At 48.5% G+C, this 12734-nt stretch overlaps 1 protein-coding gene across 1 annotated transcript in view; it reads right to left on the bottom strand.

Annotated features, from left to right (window-relative positions):
* LOC118788201 (activating molecule in BECN1-regulated autophagy protein 1-like) overlaps positions 1-12734 on the bottom strand; it is a 107255-nt gene that overhangs the window by 89809 nt on the left and 4712 nt on the right. Inside the window, exons 2-7 of the mRNA XM_036544135.1 lie at positions 11418-11641; positions 10837-10895; positions 10544-10727; positions 9912-10084; positions 9716-9782; positions 7518-9019 (exon numbers count right to left, since the gene is read on the bottom strand). Coding sequence (XP_036400028.1) covers positions 7518-9019; positions 9716-9782; positions 9912-10084; positions 10544-10727; positions 10837-10895; positions 11418-11552 — 2120 coding nt within the window. The 5' untranslated portion in view covers positions 11553-11641. The remainder of the gene's footprint in view (positions 1-7517; positions 9020-9715; positions 9783-9911; positions 10085-10543; positions 10728-10836; positions 10896-11417; positions 11642-12734) is intronic.

The raw sequence follows: 12734 nt of genomic DNA on the forward strand, positions 1-12734 counted from the left end.
AACACTATGTCAGGACATGGTATGACAGGATCATCACCTGACTAGGAAATGATGTGAAGACATGCCACCCAAAAAAAAAATATATATAATAATGATAACAGCAGACTACACCACCAGGGGCTCCTGCATATTCATGCCAGGCAGCACTTCATGTTACCAGCTTCACACTGCTTCCAGGTCACAGAGATCCAGAGAACATTTATGTAACATTACACATTTATTGCAAGGGGGAAGACAAATTTACACTGTGTACTGCCAAGACTTCTAATATTTTGTTCTAGACTACTAACCTGTGTTGCTCCAAAGCCCAGGGGACTGCATTTTGCATGCATTTAATATAAAGACGGAAAGTGCAATGCCTCCACTGGTGAAGACCTCAAGACCTTCTTGAAATGAAGTCTTACTGCATACGCTCCTATCTCTCCGATGTGCGTCTATATTTCTCAACCTTATTATAACAATCTTATGTGCACAAAAGGCAAAAAATTCAATCACTGTGTGAATGTCCAAACAGATTCAAAGTCAGGACATCCACCCTGAGACAGTCCCCTCAGCTACAACTGCTGAAGCACTGACTGCGCTGAAAAAGTACACCACTATTCCAAGTAAAGGTGTGCTCCTCTTGTTAAATTAAGGACAGCCACATTTAAATGGCAGACTGAATCATAATTTACAATGTCATCTGGCTGTTCTTGTTGCCAAGCTTCAACAAGGAGGCACAACTAAGAAGGCTCATTTGGAGTGCAATTAATCTAATCTTAGACGTCCAGACTTTACTGGCTTTTGACAGCACTGGGCTGAGAGTCCATCAGTGTCATGATTTACATTGAGCTTTCCACCTGGTGCAGGGAATTACCAATTACCAGCTGGCTCCTCAGCTGAGTAAAAGTGATGTAAATTGGCGACCTTTTTGTAAAGTCCGCTAATTAAACTGTAATTAGTCAGGATTACCATACCGCTGTGAGAGATTGCAGCACACAGCCATACTTGACAAATTCATGATTCGCCTCTGAATACAAACATGCATTAGGGATGTTAGAAACCACAATGTTATACCATAATAAAAAACTAGATCAGTGTCTTTATACAGTGGCAAAAAATGTTTTATGACAAACTACAAACAAAGGAATACTCAAATATAACCACTAATGAACTCTGGTGATCAGCTGAAAAAGAAAATACAAATGTGTATGACTGGGAAATTTGTTTAACAATACAAAAATGACAAAAAATAATACTATGAATAGCAATCAATGAATTGTATAGTTTACATAAATAATAACAAACCAAGAATTCCAATAACCAAACAAACCTATGGCCAAATTATTTCCATTCTGTTCTATGCATTTTCCACTGAGTAATAAGAGATGTAACCTATACTGAATTACCGTACATATTATGTGATAAAAATACTGCAAAGTGAAACTTTCAATTGTGTTTGTAATATTCATGTGTGTCTGGAAAATGGTTCTGTTTTTTCTCTTTTCTCTGCTTGGCCATTACATGTCACAGAGATGATGGCCTTAAACAGCCTGCCACAAATAACTGATCTGAATATGAACTATACCAGTACAGGTGATATCATAAGGACAGGTATACACGTGCATGAATGCAGTCCAGGGTTTTCCCTACCATAGAAAGGCTTAGGCACCTGCGCAGAGCACCTTAAGCCAAATGAACGTTAAAAAGGCACTTAGGCAGCATATCAGAATGAACATAAAGGCAACAGTGAGAGTTCTTTGCGCTGATGACAAAAAAAAATAAAAAAAAAGGAGAAGTGGCTTGACCTCAAATGGAAAGGTAAGCTGGCAACAGGAGTGACCTGCCAATCAACAATTGGTGTTTGGACGAATGTTTGTGTGATTGGTGTATGACAGATGCTCATCGCCAAGTTAATCAAACAGCTGATTGGATATTTGTACTCTGTACCGTCAACTCGGGATGGTAGTTACAACCAACGATTCGGATAAGCAAGCTGCAAGCCATCGATAAGGTAAGCCTCAACAAAGAAAAAATGAAGTATAAACTTTTTTTGTTAGGGAGTAATTCTTGTGAATGTTAACAATAGCAATAGTAGATAGAGAGAAGACATAACTAATGTAGCCTATTTTACAACTAAAGAAATTGCTAACCAAGCCAACTTACATAGATGTTCATGTACTGTATTAAGTTACGTTAGCCAGCGAAGCTAGTTAGTTGATGTTACATAAAGATACCTCGACTGAGCTAACGTTAGTATCTAACATGGCTTGGTAGCTAAACAAAGTTAGGTTGTGTTCACACGTAAGGTCTTTTTCTGATGAAAACCGCTGGTCAAAGCGTTTTTTCATTAAAAAAAAAAAAAAAACCTCTGGTCCAAAATGCAGTTGAGAGCGTCCTTTGTTACCATAACTTATACTAACATAGAGTTAATGTTAGGTTTGAAATAAACACAAACACCAACCAGAAACTCTTACGACCACTGAGAAACAGCCTGACTGATGGTCACCTGGAAGTTTGCTGCCAGGTGGCCATTGATGGACCTCAGCCTGGGATGCTGGGCTACAAAAGATTCATTAGAAGATTTTACAGGGCCAACAAAGCTAGGAAAGTGAAGTGTTCAAAAGAGGGCTGCGATATTTGCAGTTGAAATAAATGTTGAAATAAATCAAGAAATTCACTGTCTGTCTGCTTTATGTCCTTTGGTTGCATTTTCTAAATAATTACATATGTATTTCAACATGTTTATTCTTCCTATGTGTACAGTTTAACGTAATCTACATATATTTTCATTAAATCTGTTATTTGGTGAAATGAATAGACTTTTGACCATATGTACAATAAGTGTTGCCAGCTTTCTTTCACAAATATGGTAAGGATAATGGTCGAAAACAACGTGATAAAAAACTTAACTCAAAATTTCCTTCGAATAATTTCAAACCCCCCAACCACCACCACCCCCTGGAACCCAGACAGCACCTAAGCCCTCTGAAAACCGAGGGAAAACCCTGCAACCAGTGTTTGCACACAGTACTGCAAAGACGTGAGCCCAAAGTCCAAATACTAATTGACCCAGGAGAATAAGTATGGCTCTCAAACTGAATAATAGCACATACAGGTTACATAAACAAATCCCACATTCACTGTGTACATCCTGCAGAATTAGAGGTCATTAATTTCTGTACAGAGAGGCTACGACCAAGCAGTCTGCTAACAGAGGAACCACCAGCCACCAACCTCAGCTCAAACCCCTCTTCAGTGGGGATTACCATGACAACACAATAAACACTGAATGTTTGCTATTTGGGCACTCAGGCTTGGAGTCTCACACAGAATTACAATTTACAGCACCAGGAATAAACACCTGGCATTGCTGCCTGCAGACCGCAGTTTGGTTAAATATCCTTAGTGAGCTACTTGCCTCCATTTACCTCCGGCCTTAGTCATACCTGACAGAGGCAAATGAAGGGCTTGGCTTTTCACTTTATTCAGTTTCAACGGCTAATGGCATGTTTGGATGTTGACTATTTTCCGTTGAACACCTGGAAGGGAAGAGAGTACTAAGAGAAACACTGATCGTACAAAAATAAGCTAAATTACACGTAAATGTCTACCATGCAGTAAAAGACACTTCAAACCCTTATGTCACGATGAAATAACCAGCGTCAGAAAGATGGGCCACTTTAACTGCTGGACTATAAATAACAATTGCTCTCAAATACACTGCAGATCATCAGGTCAGATTAACACACAAAAGCATGACGACACTGCGTCAGAATGCAACATCTCTAATTCAGATTTTCAGAGATGTGCAGTTGGTGAAAAAAACAGAACCTTTTCTGTTTTCATGTTCTTTTCCTTCCAGGCAATTTTTGTTGCTCCAAAAATAACAACTTCAGAATGAGATCTCCCCATTCATCAGGGCAAAGCATCAGCTGAAGGAAGAAATTTTACAATATTTAAGTTAAAATAGTGTCCTTGAAATGCCCTAAATGCAACCTTACACACTACATGGGGTGCTCAGCTGGATGCAGGGGAGAGGCAATGGTCTCTAAGGCCCACTTATGATGCTGGGACTACAGTTTAAAGTTCTTCATTACATTTTAAACAAGGACAGAACAAACGTACTTGCTAATTGGAAGGAGAGAGAATCATTTAGTGGAGAAAACAAATGAGAGTCAGCATCTGAAACATTTCTGCACGTTAGCCAGTACTACACTGCCACCTAGAGGGTAAATCACGCACTGCCTTAAAGGACACCTCGGTGCTAACGGCACTGGACACGGACTGTCCAGGCTGCTCGTTTTCACCGAACTTGCCTTTCTGGCTCCAGCGCTTTCATATTTCACACAAAGACTAGAGCTCCTACTAAACGAAGGGTGTCCTGGAAAAACATGATAACCAGCATTATCTATTTTTCCATATTTTGCCATCACAGGACACACGGCAGCTATCTCGAGATGATTAATTCTATTACTGACCTTCTGCAGAAGAAAGTCGGGAAAATGCGATAAGCGCTCTGCAGAGAATTCAATTAGTCTTTCCCACACAAAGCCTCCATTTTCCAATAATCAGCTTAGTGGGTGTCACTGTTCAAAAACACTCTTCAAGTGTAGCAAATTCAAAGCGTGACGTGCTGGTGTGTGCTCTCGCCTCTCTCCCACACCATGCAGGCTCTCTTCTGAAGTGTGACTAATGAAAACGGTGTTCAGAAAAGACATTTCGGCTTTCATATCAATGTATAACTATCTGCAAGTAAGAAATGTTAATATTCCGTTGCCAAATCCGCACGACGCAGGTGGCACAAAGCAACGGACAGGGCGCTAAAATAACAGCATTATTACGGTATCCCAGGATCCTCGCCATTACCTTCAACTCGTGCTCTCGATGTTCACCGAGGTTAATGCAGACCACAAACTGACAACATGCCTGCGAGGTGACGAACTACACGCACACGGTGGGCGTGTATCAGGTTCTAATTGGCGAGAGCTAGAGAGGCTCGTACTGCTATCGACCCGCAGGTCTCCTCCCAGCGAGGGATTTAGCACCCTGGAGCAGAGACGAATCTCGCATGGATTCTGCCACCCAGAGACTGCATCCACGGCAGGACAGCTCCAACGCCACGCCCAGCGTTTTCTACTGGAAATGTACACTTGTGCAAAATGTTTTCTTCGGTTTATGCTCCCAGCTGGCCTGTACCTTCGGGCTGTGGTCTTCTCACGAGACTGCCCTATCTCCTGGCTACACGCATCTCTTGCATGCATCTCCCCTGACAGGAAACCTGACTCAGTTCCCAGGCAGATATAAAAGGGGATTAAAAATGTCTGCTCCACTCTTCCACCCAGGCAAACCTCCAAACACCTGAATGCCCCGAGGCCCTGCGAGGATCAGGTGACCAGGGCGGCCCCAATCAAACCCTCTCATGTGGTGAATCGAAGTTCCGGGGGCAGACCGCATGATCGTGGCTAGTCAGTGTGTTTGGACAGCATGATGTCACTCTGGGTGTAGCCAAACACTTGAGGCTAATGACTGATTGAATCAGAAAGGTTAGACGGGTTACTGATTTGAATAGGCAGGTTTGAGCATTCTGAATGCCAGCTGGATCTAGCATGTTACGCACTTCTACGATTCCCACCCCGCCCCCTGCAAAGTGCACATCAGCCTGGCAGGGCCAACGCCGAGAGATGGAGGGAGTCTGGAGCCTCCAAACCCTGCAGTTACTGGAGAAAACAGTAACCACACACAAACAGCTAGTTAGAGATGGGTATCTTATAAAAGCCATAACAATGTAACTTTTTTAACAAATTATCCAGACAAGAACAGTTCAATACAAGATTGGCACATTCACGATTAATATCAAACCATAATCTAAAGGCCACAGAAGCAGCGTACCAAGTACACAGCACAACTTTAGTAGTGATAGGCGGCCGCAGTCTTTTGTCCAATAACAGAAGGGCAACTCTCACTTAACCTTTCCTCCCATTGGATTTTCTACCATTGGCACACTGAAATCACCATTACGGTTAACAGAAAGAGACTGCATTAAAAGGTCACCGAAGGCCATGGCTAAAGCCATTTAATTATAAAGGCTGTGAGAGAACAGGGAGGCTGAGACGGAGGGAGGGTGACAGGGTGAGTCAGGTGGAGACGGAGGGAGAGTGACAGGAGGAGGGAGAGTGAGAGGGTGAGTCAGGCTGAGATGGAAGGAGAGTGACAGGAGGAGGGAGAGTGAGAGGTTGAGTCAGGCTGAGACGGAAGGAGAGTGACAGGAGGAGGGAGAGTGACAGGGTGAGGCAGGCTAAGACAGAAGGAGAGTGACAGGAGGAGGGAGACTGACAGGGTGAGGCAGGCTAAGGCGGAGGGAGAGTGACAGGAGGAGGGAGAGTGAGAGGGTGAGTAAGGCTGAGATGGAGGGAGAGTGACAGGGTGAGGCAGGCTGAGGCGGAGGGAGAGTGACAGGGTGAGGCAGGCTGAGGCAGAGGGAGAGTGACAGGGTGAGGCAGGCTGAGGCAGAGGGAGAGTGACAGGGTGAGGCAGGCTGAGGCGGAGGGAGAGTGACAGGGTGAGGCAGGCTGAGGCGGAGGGAGAGTGACAGGGTGAGGCAGGCTGAGACGGAGGGAGAGTGACAGGGTGAGGCAGACAGAACACAGAGTCAAGAAAAATACAGAGTGTGAAATAAAGCCACAGGTATATGTTACCGTTCGGGTGATGCACGATAAACCTTATGGGTATTATAGACACATACAGTCAGGTGAAGGCAACAAGCTGTCAGCCCTAATAAGTATGAACCAGCAAATAAGCATTCAAACCGACTCAATTCGTGCTTTACTTGTAACTGTGTTTGCAAACCCGTTCAAAGGACCTCAAAGGTCATTCCATCTCAAATCAACCAATGCCTCAAGCTCACACTGATCTCAGATTCACTTCTATTATTCATAAGTATGAGCAGATTTTCTGACATTTTCTGAGGTGTCAAAGTGAGTTCCAAAACTGCAGCTGTCATTTTCCTCAGCAAATAATGTACATAGCTAGCTGAACTTTTCTGGTAGCCAAGATGGACATGGGCACCTTATGAGGATTTTAAATATAAAATTTTCTCAATTAGAAACGTTTTCATTTTAAAACTATTAGCATGCAGTATGAGCCTAAGTATGAGCCAAATGTCTTACAAAATTTCTTCATATTGAAGAGACTTTACTCATCAAAAAATGGGTGTGTTTTTAGCACTGGTACATACAGTGAAACAGCACAGCTCCTACACTCCTACACTGGGGGATGCTGCAGCCATTCAGCTGTCTGGAAGACTAACTCATCACAAAAAGTTAATGGAAACCAGCTGGCGAGTATGAAATAACAGCCACACACTCCGGAGCCTAGCAGCTCACAATTAGCAACTGAGATTTATGATCTGCTCAGGAATAGCCCCAAAGAGTGCAGCTGAAGGTGTTTTGTTAATTGGTTTGTTAAATCAGTGAGAAGCAGAAAAAAAAAAAAAGAAAAAAGGGAGAAGAGAGAAGTCTAAATCTCATGGCATTCACCTTCTCAGGGAATCCTCATCCGAGTTCTCCTCAGGCACTTCCTGGTTTAAGGCCTCTTGTGGTACATTCCTGGTTCGGCTTGTGGCGGACTGCCTGTAAACTCGCTCCCACTGGCCCGTCTCCTGGTTGTACACCAGTCCTACAGTCTGCTCCCCCTGCTGGCCGGAGGACCCTGGGCGGGCGAAGGCCGAGTCGGCGACAGGGGTTGCCCCGCTGGAGAGCGGCGCCACGGCCACCACCCTCCTCTCGGGGGGGTGGGCGTCCCGTGCCACCCCCTGGCCCAGGGCCTCGAAGGCGGGGCCGGAAGGCTGCCACGCGGCGGCCTCGTCGGCGGAGGCGGCAGAGGCCTGGCCGGTGCGCTCCCAGCGCTGCGTGGCGTGGTTGAAGGTGAGCAGGTTGTGGCAGGCCCGGCAGCGGTTGAGGTGGCCCCGGGAGAGGCTGGAATTGTTCTCGCTGCTGTGAGGCGGCTGGTAGTGGGAGGGGCCCGGCCGCTCGGGGTCCATGTTGTTGTTGAGCATCTCCTGCGTCTGCTGCTCCTGGCCGCCCTCGCCGCCCATGGACTGCTCCATGTCCTGCAGGCGGTCGTACTCCATGAAGTAGCGGCTCAGGTTGCACTGGAGGACCTTGCGGATGGAGGCGGGGCTGCTGCGCTCGCCTTCCCCCAGGGGGTGGTGCCCGCCGCTGGTGCTGGCCCCGCTCCCCATTCCGCTGCTGCTGCCGCCGCCACTGCCGCTGGGGCCCGCCCCAGTGGGGTGGAACCCCCGCCCCTCGGTGGCAGAGGTGTAGACGGGCGTCTGTGAGGACCCCTCCTGCTGCCTGAGCACCGACAGCAGGCTGACCGAGGAGGCGCTAGTCCTGGGGGGAGGCATGCCCGCGGCCCCGGCCTCGGCGCGGATGTTATGCATGCTGCCCGTCCAGTCGGCCCCCGCCAGGCGGCCCGAGGGGTCCCGGCCCGGCTGCTGGGGGCCCAGGAGGCCGCGGCGGCCGGAGGCGGAGGACAGGCTGCGCAGGGAGTTCCCGCCCGCGCTGCCGTACACGCTGCTGAAGGCGGAGGGCCGCTCGGAGCCGCGGGGCTCGGGCGGCTGCCGCGGCTCGGTGCGGGCCGACGAGAAGGTGGAGGCGTGGTGGGGGGGCACCTCGGACGAGGCGGGGGGCAGGGGCGGCGACGGGGCCGAGGCGTCCTCGCCGGGCGACGGGGTGCGCGTGACGGAGCAGCGGCTGCAGAAGCACACCATGCCCAGGTGCTGCACGCACCCCTGGTAGGCGGGGCGGTCCCGCAGGCTGGTGTAGCGGCCCGAGGGCAGGCTGGGGGGCGCGGCGGGGCTCTCCTCAGCCGCCGGGGGCTGCTCCCCCGCCTGCGAGCCCGAGTTGCGCGACGACAGGATGTGCAGGAAGTTGTGGAGGATGGGGGTGCGGCGCACCGGCTGCGCCTGCAGGAAGGAGCGCTGCCGAAAGTGGGGCATCTCCACGCTGTCCATGGGGACCTCGGAGTCATCGTCACTCTGCCGCACACAATGGAACAGAACGGGACAACAACCATCACTCCACTCCGACATCGACACGGCCCACATTCAGCGCACAGCCCCCTATAGTGATGTCACTCCAGCAGACAGCCCCCTCTCACAGGCTGATTCTCACATGGGTTTCATCTGAAGCATTAACACAGCCACCTAATTATTACATCTTACATGAAGCAGTTACTCAATTATACTGTGGGTGCATTTTAGATGAAAATCTGAAATTGTATAAAAATGATACTAAAGATCTTGCAGAGTTTTCCTTTAGGTTTCAGGCTCAAATGGCATCCCTACTTAAAGGTTTTATATATATAAAAAAAAACTTGAATTTAAATAAACTTGCAACTACAGTTTAAAGATGTCGGAGATGAACTTGACATATTGAGTACTTCTGGTATTTTGAAAGCCACAACGCACAAGGTTTCAAGGCTCTTTCTGCTGTGTAGTAAACATCGTCGCAAACTTTGAGCCATTCTCTTAAGGTAAACACTCTATGGTGTACAGAGCCAGCTAATTCTGCATACATATACACACCCTGGAACCCAGCCTACCCCGTGCAAAAGCCAATTTATACTGATTATCTGAAATGAAAGGGCACAATAAACTAACCGTGTAAAGGACAAATACTGTTTAAGTTGAGGCTGAGACATAAACCAATCAGTAGACAAAAGAGCATCTCACCTGTTGGTTTGAAGGATTCACAATGGCTGTCAAAAGGTTATGACCCAAGGGATCAAATCTCACCAACCTGGAACAACATTTTCAAAGTGTGACGCTTAAATCAACCTAGTTAAAATTCTGAATTTATTTTAGAAGTGTAAAGTATTTTTGAAGAAAAAGGCGTGGTGTATCCCAGGACGGGAGGTGTGCCCCAGACCTGACTCTCTCCGTCTCGCTAGCCGTCTTGACCACGGCGAAGGGCTCCCGCCGGCTCCAGTCCCAGAAGTGCACCTCGTTGTTGGTGGCGATGAGGAGGAGCTGGGCGGTGGGGTGGAAGGCCAGGGAGGCGATGGCCACATTGCTCTCCGTGAACCAGCTCTCGCTGCCGCCCTGGAGAGGGGAGGACTGGGATCAGAGCCCACGCAGGCAGGGACTACAAGCAATACCCAGTACAGAGGGGGGTCTCTGCTGGCTCCCACATGGCAACTACTGCTACATGCTGTTTCTCTACAGTCTGATCCATACAAGAGTCTCTTCTGTGGGAACTCTTTGGAGAACAAAGTTTCGAAAAGACTCTGTGGTAAAGACTTTTACTGTAGCGGAACTGAATTAGCTGGACATCTGAACACCTCCCTGGAAGACCGACAATATAGTATCAGCGTGATCAATCTCGAGCTGATTTTGCATAATTGCATCTGTGGAAATCTGTACAAGGGAAATATGGCTTCAGGCCAGAGTGGCGTCAAACACTCCATGTCGCTTTGAAAACAGACTGTTGAAAGGATCTCCATAACCAGAGTAACGGTGAGAGACGGCGTCTCGTACAGGCGGGGGGGGAAGGACACTCACGTGCAGGTCCCAGATGCGGACCTCGCCGTCGAGGCAGCCCGAGGCCAGCAGGCCCAGGATGGTGGGGTGGAAGGTCACGCACCACGGAGTGCGGCGGTGGCCCACCAGAGAGTGAATGCACTTGCCCGTCTTCACCTCTGTGATGTAGATGTTGTGATTGACGTGGGTGGAGGCCATTAGTGTCCTGCAGGGGAGAGGGGAGCGAGAGCGTGAGCGCGGTGTTCACTGCTGGGGTTTCAGGCGAGCGTGTCCGCTACAGCGCAGTGCCAAGCTCTGTTATCAGGTGACCTCACCTGTCCGGGCTGAAAGCCAACAGGAATGTTGAGCGGGGGCTGTCTGGCAACTCTACTTTCTGTGGAAACATGAGGAGAAAAAAAAAAAAAACACATTACACCTTGCCAGTCAATCATCCTCACCTTTAACACTTTATGCGGCATGTTTTTCAATGCGCAAATTTGTTTCTCTCAAAACACTACTGCCATCAACCAGTTCTATTACTGGCTGCACCGTGAACAAACGCCACACAGAAATGGAGTGGCCGACCTGTCATCACACTTCATCTGCGGTTACGTTCATCACTAAACATTTACATTTGCACTTGAGCCTTCACAAATGAATGCCCTAAGAAGTGACCTGGCCTTCGGATGAGATCAGAGGCTGCTACTTTCAGACTTATTTGTTCACTGAACAGGGAGAGTGGGAAGCACCTCGACTACCCCATGATTAGCGACAATTAGCTAGATAATTGCACTGTATCATTTCATCTGTTGCGACCAGGCAGGTTAACAGGATAAACAGTAAACAAGCATGTCCATTCCTTGCTTGTTTTTAGATGACGCTTTGCCCGGTGGCCAGGATCTAGCTGCCCCCTCACCTGGCTCTGCCATTTCATCCAGCGGGCTTTCTGCTCCACCAGCTGCTGCAGGAGGCGCTGGGAGCCCAGGCCCTGGGCGCCGCGCTCCCGGCCGGCCAGGATCTGCACGGAGTTCTTCTGGTGGGTGGCCTTCATCTCGCCACGCCGGCTGCTGCACCGCCGCGCCTGCCTGCCTTCCTCGCGCCAGGGACGTCAATCACGCGGCTACACGCAGGCCATGCAGTCTGGGTCGAGGGGGGGGGGGGGGGCGGAGAGCCGGGGAGAGAGAAAGGGAAACGGAGGAGGAGGAATGGAGTGAGGGAGACGGAATGGGTTGGTGAAGAAGCGCGTTCGATAGGGAGGTGCAGAGAGGAGGGGGGAAAAAAAAAAGGGGGGAATGCAAAAGAGAAAAGCAAACAGTACATTAACAGAAGCAACAGTAGTAAGCCTTTATGTATACATAATTGGCATGTTGAGGACAAGGTTTTGCACTCTGTCAAAGCGCAGTCAGCTTTCATTAATATAGTAGGCCTCAAACGAGCCATTTCCTCTGTGTGTTATTCTTGAAGCTGTCATGTTGATTTTAGTTTACGGGGGGAGCAGAAGGCAAGACACTGCAAAGCCCAGTTTGTCTCAGCCCTGGCTGAGAACTCGCTCCTAAATTATGTCGCTGGCAAAGCCCGGCGCCCGCGACCTTGCAGCACGCTCGTTACGCCTATAGCCAAAACCCAGAAAGGGCTCGAGTGGAGGGGGAGATGGGACCGCTGACTAAAAAAAAAAAAAACACTCTGAAAAAGCAGCAGGCACATTATTTGGCTCTTTCAGAGGCGCAGAGCGTCTTGGCCTCCCTCGGCCGAGCACAAGCACGACATAAGATGGCTGAGGGGAAAAAAAAAAAAAGAAACAGCTTGGCTTTTTCAGTGCTTCCAAAGTGCTTCCAAAGCACTGTTGTAGTGCCTAACTGTGGCGAAATATAGCATTTTGAGGCAGGAGTGCAGGGGATTTACAGCTGTGCGGACTGTTAAGAGAGGAGTCAGGCTGGGGACGCGCTATTCTTCGCCAGCGCGCCACACAACAAACGGGTGATTGAAACCACAGTGGGTAATTACGACTCTCTGCCATTCCAGGAAACACCATGTTCAAAACACTGATCCTCATTGTGCAATTTGACTTCCATTCACTCCACCTCCAGGAACTGGACATTTCATCACTTTCTGTGGGCTGACATTTTCTAAATTAAAGTCAGAAATAAAATGGGCGTGGCTGCAAGGCGCTCGGTTTCCCGGGATGCTCGGGCCCCCGGAGCTCCACTGAAATAACTCCAGAATATAAAAGCAG

This window comes from Megalops cyprinoides, chromosome 13 (assembly GCF_013368585.1).
Source record: "Megalops cyprinoides isolate fMegCyp1 chromosome 13, fMegCyp1.pri, whole genome shotgun sequence".
Taxonomy (NCBI): domain Eukaryota; kingdom Metazoa; phylum Chordata; class Actinopteri; order Elopiformes; family Megalopidae; genus Megalops; species Megalops cyprinoides.